The 12116-nt window shown below is 39.3% G+C and overlaps 2 protein-coding genes and 1 pseudogene across 3 annotated transcripts; 2 read left to right on the forward strand and 1 right to left on the reverse strand.

Moving 5' to 3' along the window:
- The first annotated feature begins 2757 nt into the window (after nt 1-2757).
- On the forward strand, nt 2758-6505 carry LOC311084545 (uncharacterized protein). The gene is made up of 4 exons (XM_084116662.1): nt 2758-3101; nt 3947-4047; nt 4155-4228; nt 5175-6505. Exons 1-4 carry the CDS (start codon nt 2901-2903, stop codon nt 6326-6328), a joined length of 1530 nt encoding a protein of 509 aa, XP_083972788.1. The 5' UTR covers nt 2758-2900; the 3' UTR covers nt 6329-6505.
- LOC311084546 (uncharacterized protein) lies at nt 4116-7893 on the reverse strand. Its single transcript, XM_084116663.1, has 4 exons — nt 7556-7893; nt 6873-7100; nt 6543-6687; nt 4116-5034 (listed from the first exon to the last, which is right to left on the reverse strand). Exons 1-4 carry the CDS (start codon nt 7831-7833, stop codon nt 4234-4236), a joined length of 1452 nt encoding a protein of 483 aa, XP_083972789.1. The 5' UTR covers nt 7834-7893; the 3' UTR covers nt 4116-4233.
- A 979-nt stretch (nt 7894-8872) lies between these two features.
- LOC311085871 (interferon-induced protein 44-like) lies at nt 8873-11154 on the forward strand (annotated as a pseudogene). The gene is made up of 8 exons (XR_014609598.1): nt 8873-8890; nt 9176-9727; nt 9840-9909; nt 9993-10188; nt 10298-10450; nt 10537-10712; nt 10792-10879; nt 10957-11154. The product of XR_014609598.1 is annotated as an interferon-induced protein 44-like (transcript).
- The last annotated feature ends 962 nt before the right edge of the window (nt 11155-12116 follow it).

Raw genomic sequence — 12116 nt, forward strand, 5'->3', positions numbered from 1 at the left:
CCCCACCCCCAATATGAGAGATGTTGAGGTAGTGGCTTAAAAGATGCTTATTCTATTCTTTGTGTGGATAGAGCTTAACCGGCACCAATTTAAAGAATAATTTTTTGCTGTCTTTGCTTTTTAATATGATAGGACAGTATGAGATCCAGAAAAGACCACAAGCCTGGACTTGAACTCGATTTGCCAAAAAAACTAAATCACTAAATGTCAGTGTAGCCTACTGACCACTAGGCTATCAACAACACTTATTCTTTTGCAGGTTGTTAAATATTAGAACCTCGTTTTGTTAGAACCATCGGGGGAACAGAATCCGACGGCAAACAAACCAGCTGTCGAAATCCGTTCCCCCAGTCCCAATATGAGCGATGTTGAGGTAGTTTTTATGCTGTCTTTGCTTTTTAATATGATAGGACAGTATGGGATCCAGAAAAGTCCACTAGCCTGGATTTGATCTCGGTTCGCCGAAAAACCAAAAGCAGTAAATGTCAGTGTGCTGACCACAAGGCTATCAACAGCACTTTTTTTGACTCAGTTTGGGGATTATGGGGGGTGCTGGATGGCAGAGGCAGTCTAAATAGAAATTAATTGCGCAGATATTAACATAAATAAATGCATAATATTCAATAAAAATAAACATGAATAAGACTTAATTGCAAGACTTGGAGACTTAAGACTTGATTGCAAAAAAAATAACTAGATTATCACACATTTTTTTCTGTGATTACTCAAGATGAATCGCCATTAAAAAAAACTAATGTTTTTAATATATTTTATAATAATTAGAGCACAGATCTGAGCTCAGTCTGCTCTTATGAGGAGGATACTCGACAAAACGGATATTTTGGCATAATTGCGTGTGTTAGTGTTCGGTCAACTTCAAGCCGAAAGAGAACTCAATGCTGGCGCTCAGTCTTTGCTTGAATGGTTTAAAAGCATTTGCAAGAATAAGAGCGCATCAACACCAGCCAAAGGATGACAGAAGAAACGGATGCTGCGTTAATTGCGTTAAATATTTATACTTATATAGGCTACTTCTCTTCCCATTTCTACCAGTGACGCTTTATTCCAACTTCCCGCGTCGATCTGCGCACGTCAACAGCGCTACTTAGTTGTAGGTTGCCAGGTTGAGCTCACAAATGGGTTGAAATCTGTATGATGTGTTAATTGCGCGAGTAGGATGGGTTTCATACAATATCTGGCAACTGGGTAACCTTGGAATAAATAATATATTGATGTGATTATTCATATAACGACGTTTGGGCATACAAATTACGGGAGTTTCACGGGAGAAATTACAAAACGAGAGGGGGACGGGAGATGGGTGTGAAATACGGGAGACTCCCGGGGAAAACGGGAGTGTTGACAGGTAGGCTATGATAACAAGCAGATTGATCAGTTTTTTGTTTGGTTCATTACGTTGCATTCGGAGATCGAGTAGCCTACTTTTGACTGACAAAATTCCAGCCACCGGAAACAACTGATAAAATGAGTCGTACAAAACCTTTATTTTTAGTAAACGTTGTGAAGCCTACACAAATGTAGTAAATGCTCAAGTTTATGTGTAGCCCCTGGTGATACTTCGAGCACAGTTGTATGTTGTATCGAGCCTTCTTAGAGTTTTAAAAATTGAGATTTTGATGCTATCATAGAAGTTCCCCAAGTTCAAAAGGCAATTTGACTGAAAACGAAAATACAGTCAATCTTAAAAGTGGTGTTTCCATTCTAATTATGCTTTTACACGAAAGTTTGACTCGGATTAACAAAAAGAGCCTAGGTTCAGTTTTGGTGACAGTTACCCTTTAACATGATCCGAGTTGTTTGCTATGTATTCAATTTAGATATGTAAAAGTAGTTAAGCATTTTTTCTTTAGTTGTATATTTCAAAGTCACAACAACAATTGGGTATTTGGATATGACCGACACCTTGGTCATATGTAACTTAAGCTGCCAAAACAACACTGCCATTTCATTTAGGGATTTTCAGCCATAAAACTGACTTCATATAACCACAACCGAATGTGGGTGTAATGGGGCAGATGTCTCTAGTATTTTCCAATCTGCACGCGCGCTGGAGTCTCGCACGGGATAAGTATTGGTGACCTCTAGTCATTTGTAATAATTGCGGAGGTTGTCTGTCATCTTAATCCCGTGCGAATCGGCCATGTCTGTAATTTTTAAAGTAAAAATTCCCCCGCAAATGACCTATTTCGCCGAACACTGTCAGAGTGCATCTGAATGCTTTGTTTACATCATGTTAAAATCACAAAAAAAGTTCTTATGGGGGAGGGTGCCCCCAGAATATATTTTAACTCTGGAAATTTGAATTCCTACATCAAACCGAAAATGAGTTTTTGGAGTTCATTTTTAGTTTATTTTTAGTCCATCTCCTACCCTGAAGTCCGTTTTGCAGAGATGGACTAAAAATGAACTCCCAAAACTTACTGACTGTCAGATTCTAGAAGATGGACTCTTCAAACAAGAGGATGTGGTGCTGGTCCTTCAAGAGTCACTCTCAATCTGTCTGTCTAAAGCCTATAAAAAATTTATTTTACTACACTTCAGCTTGTGATTCTTATTAAGAGGGGGTACATTTTTAGGATTCTTTACCTAACCTAAGTCTCTGAGATCCTGACAACTTGCTCCTCTGGAGACTCCAGGTAGGTTGCAGTTCTGGAAAATGGTGGCGCGGAGACTAAAGGGTTCCTGATGGTTTCACAGTCACACTTAATTCGCCTTTGGCTAAGCCCCGCCCTAGAATGTAGATTGACCAATCACAGCGCAGCCAAGAACGAGCTCCGACAGAGGTCCGACACTTTTTCACAGCGCTCCATTGACTTTAACGCAGGCGTCTCATATTTTTGGTTTCGGCAGGCTATTACAGTCATAGTTGTATCAAAAATATGGTTAAACGTTGTGCCTGGGGCATCTGTAACACTGATACGCGTTTTCCAGAGAGGTTGGAGGGGGGTGTCCGTTTTTTCCCCTTCCCAAAACCGAAGTCAAATCCTGACAAGTGCCGTCTTTGGATTAAACTGTGTGGACGTCCTCACAGTCAGCTAAACCCCTCAAGGATCAACAAGCACACTTTTGTGTGCTCTAAGGTAAATTTTGCTTTTAACCTTACTGTGAAGTATAGTTAGACAGTTTTATGCTGTTTTTAGGTTATGATTTTGGTTCTCTACCCTAATTAATGAAGAATCAAGGTGCTAGCAAGCAAGCTTAGCTATAGTTTAGTTATCACGTAAATCAGGATTGTGTGTTTTGAATAGCGGCTGGATGTTATCTAACTTTGTTATTCAAGATACAAACACCTAACGTTAATGTTACAGACGCTGTTGTGGTAGTTTTGAAGGTGACTAACGTTAGCGCCACCGTGTTGGCACAGTCCAACAATATTTTATACTACTATTTCATAGGGGTGTAACGATACCCTCATGTCACGATTCGATACATATCACAATACTGAACTCACGATACGATATTATTGCGATACTCCAAGGCATATGGTAAAAGGTTAACAAAAAATGTATTGTTTATTAAATTTAATTAATAAGTTTATTAAACTGATAAATTTGATATTACATTGTGTGTATAAATAAAATATTCTTGGACTTGGAGCTGAAACCCAAAGCACAGGACAATAGAGACACCAGAATAAACAGGCTATTCACGATTCTGAAGCTTTTTCTCTGTCACTGACTAGATACATTAAAAATGGTGTAGGCCACTTTTTTACACAGATATTCCCCTATTGCATTATTACACATTATATTCAACATTATCTATAATATTTGAATGTAGTACTGACACTAAAACTCTGAAAACCTTAACTTTTTCCTCACATAGTAATTTTTATTTTGAGTGAACTATTCAGGATACATATTGTTGCATTTTTGTATTGCCCTATATTGTGACACGATATATTGTTACACCCCTACTATTTCAGCATTTTGTCAATGGGGAACCAAATCCCGAATTCCCAAATCCAGTCCCTGCTATTCATGTTGAAGGAAGTGCAGTCAAAGGTCGAAGACTGCCGACTAAAAGGTAAGAGTTATAATATAATAATTAAATTGCAGAAAGAATATTACAGCCACAACACAGTATCAGAATAATTTCAAACACTTTAATCGATTTCACATATGTATTTACAGAGGCATTTCCACAGTATCAGGCTCATCAGTGCAGGATACCACATCAGAGGAGTTGTCCATGGTCATTGAAACAGGTAGGCTACAGTTCATGTGACTGTTGTGGACTCTCACTGCACATTGTAGGGAGAAAGTATTCAAAAAAGTACCAGTCAAGTTTATCTTTTATTTTCCTCCACATCTCAGGATCAAACCAAATTCGCTCCAGGTGATAGTCACTTTCACATAACACAAAAAGGTCACACCATGGCATCCCAGTTATCCCCAATTGTCCCATGATTTGGAAGTAATATTCGTGTGTACGATTGAGCCTGTAGGTGTCATCACTAACCTGTTTAAGGTACTGGCAATCGGTGTAACTGATTTTCATTGGACATTTAATTTCTAGAAGTCCATAGGTCTCATTCTCACCACTCTTAACCCTTCTGTCAGGGGATGTACCCAAATAGGGGGTGTTAGGGTTGATGACAAACCCACACACTTGAACTTCATTACCAGTGATGGCAGCATACTGTGCTGCAGCGGCTGGCTCAAGCTCCAGGCCCCTCTTCATGGCTTTTGTCATAATGTTCTTCTTCTTCCTCTGCATGATGGTGGCAAGTTGTTCAAAGTCGGCTCTTCTAGAAAATATTCTCTTGAAGGAGGATGAGGTTAGGCGAATAGAGCGGACATGATGCCAGATATTGTTGCTACTCTGCTGTCTGGTTTTTTTCTCAAGTGCCTCTGCCTCAGGTTTTGAGACTACCATGGTACTGAACCTTTCCATCTGCACTTCATTAAGGACAGTACAGAAAGAGCCTGGCTGTGGTGGCAAAGGGAATGCTGGGAAGTCAGTGGAGTTTGATTGGGAGGATGCTTGTGAAGTGTTGTCCAATAGTGGGAGCTGTATGCAATGAAGGGGGGAGGGGAGAGAGAGAAATACATTTATTATTTACATTGTTTCCTGTTTTTATTTATTTATTTATTTATTTATTTTTAACTAGGCCTCATTTAAATAATTTCATTGTTATGTTTTTTACACAGAAAACCAGATTCACACAGCAGACCAGATTCACACAGAGGATCCACACCAGGATCACACAGAGGACCAAGAGGAAGAGGAAGTAAATCGATTAAAGAGGCAACTTGCCGATAAAGAAAAAGAAAATGCCTTGCTGAGGGAAGAGATTAAAACTTATCAAGCATCTCACCCACTCACCCACACCACACCCACTCAAGCTCATTACCAACTCACACCAGAGACTATATCTAACTGCAGTGTGCCTGAGTACTTTAAGTACTGCACAGGTTTTAGTTATGATGAGTTCAACAAGCTGTGTGCATTTTTCAGGATACCCAGCACTGCAACAGATACACAAACACTTAGCCCTGTGACATACCACAGAGTAGATCAGCAGATCAACCTCATGCCTTTACGACAACAGTTTCTACTCGTGCTTATGAAGCTGAGGCAAAACTTTGATCTGAAAGAGCTGGCCTTCAAATTTCAAGTTCCAGAACGAACTGTTAGTACTTTATTCAATTCATGGATTGATTTCATGTATGGTAGACTAGGCAACATGTCTATTTGGCCACACAGGGACAGCATAACAGAAAACATGCCTGACAACTACAGAGCAGAGTTCCCAACAACCTTTGCAATTCTTGATGGTACAGAGATTAAGATAGAAAAACCAACATCACTGTTACTTCAAAGTCAGACTTACTCAAACTACAAATCTGCCAACACACTTAAATGCCTTATTGCCTGTGATCCTCGTGGCGCCATTATCTTTGTATCCACACTTTACACAGGATCAATCTCAGACCAAGAGATATTTAGACAATGTGGAATCAAAGATTTACTGAAAGGTCTGCTTCAGTGTGGCTACCTTAAGGCAGGTGATGGGCTCATGGTGGATAAGGGTTTTCTTATTGAGAAGGATGTAAAGGAGCTTGGGCTTAATTTGAACATTCCCCCCTTTGCCAAATCAAATAGTCAGATGCCAGCTACAGACGTTGAGATGACAAAGAAAATAGCCAAACACAGAGTACATGTAGAAAGAGCCATAGCCAAAGTGAAGAAATTTAAAATGGTTTCTGGAAGGATCCCTAATGTCAGGCTTGGAAACATAAATCAGGTATGGTTTGTGGTCTGTATGCTGTCCAATTTCCAGCCGAACATTATAAAAGCATAGGATCCAGCTCAATGATCTGTCTGTACACACAGCTAAGATAAGCTCCTGAATTTGAATGTTTTTATGTTTTAACTGACATGGTTGATAAATCAGTTACTGTGTTGTTATTGTGAATGAAATCAAATTTATGTTGGCTATGTGACTGTAATAAAATGTCTCCCTGCAAATGGTAAGAAATGAGTCATTATCTTTATCAGTTTTACATTTGCTTTACCTGGTAGCTCAAGCCACTTCCAAGAGGGTACTTCTCCTGACCTATTACAACATCTATCGGGGGTTTGCTTGCTATGTAGCTCATAGGTGTCCCTGTCAGCTCTCTCAATAACAACAAATCCTGATCTGTTACCTCAGAGGTGGCCCTGTGACATGGAAAAGTCATACATTTCTAAATGTCAAGTGATCTGAAATACAAAATACATTTCTGCTTATGTCATGTGCTCTCAAACACAAAGGCTACATAAAAATAAGTTGGTTATTATGGTGGAAGGACACAATGGGATAGCCAGCCTACATGGTGTTAAAAATCAACATAGTTGTGACTCACCTGTCATTGCTGTATTGGCAGAAGATGGGTCTCCGTTTTCGTTCCGTCTTGGCCCTGGCCACAACGACTGCTGTCACAGGCTGTGGTGCTACTTTGGCACCTCTTGGCTTATGCCATTGTTGGGGTAAGCTTGTGGAGGACTGGACATGCACCGTGTTTATATTTTGTGCTTTGCAGAGATCCAGGGTGTGGATAAGCCCGATGATGTGCGCGCAAAACCCTGTGGAGCTAACCAAAACATCACCTTGTCAGCTAACATTAATGGGATACTCCACTTTAAAATTAAAATTCTGTCATCATGAATTTCTTTCTTCTGCTGAACAGAAAGGAAGATATTTAGAAGAATATCAGTAACCAGAGAGTTTCTGGTCTCATTAACTTCAATAGTAGGAAAAAATATATACTATGGAAGTCAATGAGACCAGAAACTCTCTGGTTACTGATATTCTTCTAAATATCTTCCTTTCTGTTCAGCAGAAGAAAGAAATTCATACAGTTTTGAAAGAACATGAGGGTGATTAAATGATGACAGAATTTTCATTTTAAAGTGGAGTATCCCTTTAACGTTACCTAGCAATACCGGTTGTTGATACGAGAGCACATCGCTGCTAATAAATACAACGTTATACTCGCATAGTCCGTTTGCTTTGTAATAACGATTATAGAAGTGAATAGAGACCTACCCAGCTTTGCATGAACAGTGTTGCTCCTTGATATTGTTAGTCCCAGCCTCCGTCTCGATTAGTAGGATATGCGGTGGTTCATTTTTTGACTGTGACCGGTATGCTTTTGCCTCTATTTGGATGCCTTGTTGTTCCTTGCGTTTCACCTGTACGTCTTGAATATAGCCTTCGAACGCATATTGCAGCCCCTTTTGCCTACTTCTATCGGACACTTTATTTGCTGCTTTATAAAAGTTTGATGAAATTTCAGCAGGAAGAGCTGTCACAGCATAAGCCATGTTGATACCAAAACAGAGCCCAGCTGTTTGACCATTTGTTTGTCGGACGTAGCAACAGTAACTAAGGGGGGCGGGGCTTAGCCAAAGGCGAATTCCCAATTCTTTTGCAGTTAACATGTGTCTTTTCTTCTCCACCTGTATCTGTCTGACCCTGCTGACCCAATGAGCATTTAACTGTCCAATGGTCATGCCTTAACTGCAATTTCTAGTATTGCATTAGTATTACTAGAAATAATACTTAATAATACTAGAAATAATAAATTAAATGCCCATCCTTCTCATGTGCCCATCCTTCTCTTGCTAATTTTTGACTTTTCAGTTTTAGTTAAATCCTCTTTTTTGGCTTATTTTATCTGTAAAAGAAAACGTGCCTAATAATTCTGCACGGCATTTTTCATTTCTAGCCTTCATGAACAAGTATATATCACTTATAAATGATCAAAATGAATAGTAATTATTAAGATTAATGTGGTTTGGAATTGGTAAAATGTGCCTGAAAAAAAAAATACGATCAGAAAATCAACGTGCCTAATAATTCTGCACGTTTGGATTATTGTGATTCCTCCTTATATGTTGGAATGTCCCAATGTCACAGCTTCAAATAGTTCAAAATGCTGCAGCCAGATTTTTAACTGGGCTTCATAAATCAGAATGTATCACTCCAATTTTAATGACTCTTAATTGGTTGTCAGTGCATTATAGAGTTGAATTTAAAATATTGCTGTTTTTTTTATCTCTAAATAGTCTGGCACCTTCTTTTTTGTCCAAACCTTTCAACTTGAATACTTCAGTCAGATGCTTGCTGTCCAAAAACAATAATACTCTGTCCTATCCAAGATCAAGTTTGAAGTCGAGAGGTGACCATGTGTTTCAGTTGCTGAGATCCCTATCCTCCGTACTCGAGTTTAAACCTAAGTTAAAGTCTTATCTTTTTACCCAGGCATTTAACTCATCATAAACTAGGCCTATTAGAGGGCTGTGTCGTTTGATAAGAGGGAAGAGGGGAGCTTGACGTTCCCCGTTCGCCTGTGGATATAAGATGGCCTACTACAAAAAGGTATATATCAATATTTCTTCAGAGAGAAAGGGGTCTGAAAAAGGTAAGATACATAGCCTAGTTGCTATGAATGTTATAAAAGCAATAAATAAAGTGAACAAATACTCAATATTTATAAAAGACTGTATTTTATATGATCATATTTTGCTTAGGTTTCAGTTTTGATTCTAGCTAATCAGTTTTGGTTAGTTCATATAGGGCTTTCACAACACAAATCATCTGACTGCTTGTGTCTATGTGTTCCTATTACAAAGAACTCAAATCATATATCCTTTTTCTTTTTAGATGGATACGTTGCCGTTCAGTTTCGGGGTGCCCTTTACTCGCAACGCTCCACTCACGTCTAGTTTACCAGAAGAGCAAAGAAAGCAGTTCTGTGGTTTGCTGGGGAATGTTGAACTGATTCTTCTCTACAAAGCTTCTGTTCATGGATATAATGCTTCTGCCTTCCATCAGCGATGTGACCGTCAGGGTCCAACTTTACTTGTAGCCTATAACAGTCCAGGCTACATCTTTGGTGGATACACTAGTGTAGATTATACTCAAAGTGGACGGCAAATTACAGATGAGAAAGCTTTCCTGTTCAGTTTTCGAGGTGGAGCCCCTCTCTGCATCAAAGTTAACAGTGGACAGTATGCACGTCTTGATGATGCTAAAGGGCCCAGCTTTGGCCAACAGTTGTACTTCTGCTACAAAGACCAACCAGTTGTGTATCATCAAGGAGGGGGTGTATTTTATCCAGTGAGGGTTAATGCGTTTGATTGTACAGTAGTCCTGCCACACTGTATGGGAATGACACTCAACTAATTGAATGTGAAGTGTACAAAGTGGATCAGAGTAAGTCAACTATCAGAATAAATATAGTTATGTACAGTAAAATAATGTTATAAAATCCAGTGTCTTTCAATAATTACTAATTTAATATAAATTGTTTACTTTACTCCAACAGGAAGAACTCTGTCAGAGCCTCAGGTCAGTGTCAAGGAGAAACCATGGAGGAATGTTCTGTGGACAGCTGAGTATGTTTTTCTGTTGCTGAAATCATTCATTAATAAAATAAAATGTCATTTTGATTAAATAAAATGTGTGATTTGTTTTGTAGACAAAGAGACAAACTCATGGAATCGATCAGGAATTATAAACCCATGATGCCGTCTATGAGTCGGGTCAGAATCCTAATGATCGGTCCTGTCGGTGCTGGAAAATCCAGTTTCTTCAACTCCATCAACTCCGTCTTCATGGGCCGCATGACCAGCAAAGCCATGTCAGGATCTGCAGGCACTAGTCTCACCACACAGGTACAGATTCAACAGGATTCATCGTGTTTCCTACAGAAGTCTCTCTTCAGGTCGAGGAACAGCTCTTGATGACTTCAGATCTTGATGTGTTTCCCTTCTTGGTTGGTAGTTTCGCACATACCCAGTGAAAGACGGTCGTGAAGGAAAGCCATTGCCATTTGTGTTGTGTGACACCATGGGACTCGAGGAGCAATCAGGTGCAGGACTGGATATTGATGACATCAGCAGCATTCTTCAAGGTCACGTACCAGACCGCTATAAAGTAAGTGAATAGTTTCATGTTTCTGGGCTTGGAAATGTATATTTATTAGTAAAATTGATCTTTCATTTCCATTACTTTCAATTCAGTTCAACCCCATGGCACCATTTCAACTGGATGAGCAAAAGGCCTCCAGACCTGCATCTCTACAGGAGAAGATCCACTGTGTGGTGTATGTGATCGACGCCACCAAAATATCCCTCATGTCCAGCAAACTAGAGGAAAAACTTGCTGCCATACGCAGAAAAGTAAACTCGCTGGGTAAGTGAACGTATTAATGCCAATCACGTGACTAATCCAAAGTAAGTTGTACATTGAACTACCTGCATGTGACGTATATTAATTCCCCAGATCATCTTGATGACAAAAGTAGATGAAGCATGTCCTCTAGATCTTCAAAGCCTTTATGCCAGTTCCTACATCAAGACGAAGGTGAGACATGATCACATGATCACATGAGCTGTTCCCACAGGACTCAGAGTGACTGACATGTTGTTTTGTCTCTGCAGGTGCAGGAGGTGAGCTCTTGGTTAGGTGTGCCGGTGTCTTGTGTGTTACCGGTGAAGAACTACAGTCAGGAGCTGGAGCTGGAGCTCAACTGTGACGTCCTGCTTCTCACGGCGCTACAGCAGATGCTCAACTTTGCAGACGACTATCTGGATGATGTTGGTCCCGTGGAGGACAAACCCAAATAAAGTGCTGTGTGTCATAGATCGGGATAGATACTTCTTGATCTTAAGTTAGAAGATTGTTATTCTGTTCTGTTTGCCTGTTTTAGTTTTTTTTTTTTTTTTTTTTGTCATAGAAAATGCATTAAAGAAAATGCAAATAAGGTAGGCCTACTTGACTACAAATTGCCAGAAAAAAAAAAAAAAATGGAGAATTCAATATGCTAAAACTGAATAATATAAATAATATATGTAAAAAACATATAAATGGATCTTTCTTTATTTTGTGATTTAAGCTTGAAAATGTATTTTACACCTGTGCAAAATAAAAATGAATAATACACATTTCAAAGACTTTATCATGTCCATGTATGAAAAATATATATTAGTGAAACATTTTAAAATTTCAATATATATATAGGCTATATATTTTTTCAACAAAATACATGCTTTGGAACACAACCGAATGTATAAATAGGTCATGACGTTGCTAATTTACCTACATGCTAAATCAGACTTTTAATTTTTACACTTTACAGAAACCCAATCACAGAACGCAATAAGCTGGAAAAAAATTACATTGACAAATGTAGTAAATATTTATCTCTGCAGTACTTGCTATGTATCACTAGGTGTATATGCGTCTTGGGTTACAGATGGAGGTTTTTTTTCTTTTTCTTTTTTCTCATCCACTGCAAAAAGTTTTTGCTGCGTTCACTCCTCATCACACCACAGTTGTTTTCCTCCAGCGAAAAAGGACGGCTGCGTTTGCATGATGAGACTGAGATGATTGAGATGTTGTTTTGTCTCTGCAGGTGCAGAAGGTGAGCTCTCGGCTAGGTGTGCCGGTGTCTTGTGTGTTACCGGTGAAGAACTACAGTCAGGAGCTGGAGCCGGAGAGTCAGATGGTAACCCAAAGGTTATGGGTTCAAATGACTGAGGTGCCCATGAGCAAGGCACCTAACCCCCAAACGCTCGCCGGGTGCCTCTGTGTGTGTCCT

The sequence above is a fragment of the Abramis brama genome (assembly GCF_963993115.1).
Source record: "Abramis brama genome assembly, chromosome: 6".
Taxonomy (NCBI): Eukaryota; Metazoa; Chordata; class Actinopteri; order Cypriniformes; family Leuciscidae; genus Abramis; species Abramis brama.

What these genes read in the sequence shown, in the direction of transcription:
- LOC311084546 (XM_084116663.1), bottom strand. Translation starts at nt 7,833, where the DNA reads ATGGCTTATGCTGTGACAGCTCTTCCTGCTGAAATTTCATCAAACTTT. An exon ending in TGCCAATACAGCAATGACAG is followed by an intron (nt 6,688 to 6,872) that starts GTGAGTCACAAC and finishes TCCATGTCACAG; the next exon opens with GGCCACCTCTGAGGTAACAG. An exon ending in GAAGTGGCTTGAGCTACCAG is followed by an intron (nt 5,035 to 6,542) that starts GTAAAGCAAATG and finishes CATTGCATACAG; the next exon opens with CTCCCACTATTGGACAACAC.
- LOC311084545 (XM_084116662.1), top strand. Translation starts at nt 2,901, where the DNA reads ATGGTTAAACGTTGTGCCTGGGGCATCTGTAACACTGATACGCGTTTT. An exon ending in ACACTTTTGTGTGCTCTAAG is followed by an intron (nt 3,102 to 3,946) that starts GTAAATTTTGCT and finishes CTACTATTTCAG; the next exon opens with CATTTTGTCAATGGGGAACC. An exon ending in GTCCATGGTCATTGAAACAG is followed by an intron (nt 4,229 to 5,174) that starts GTAGGCTACAGT and finishes TTTTTTACACAG; the next exon opens with AAAACCAGATTCACACAGCA.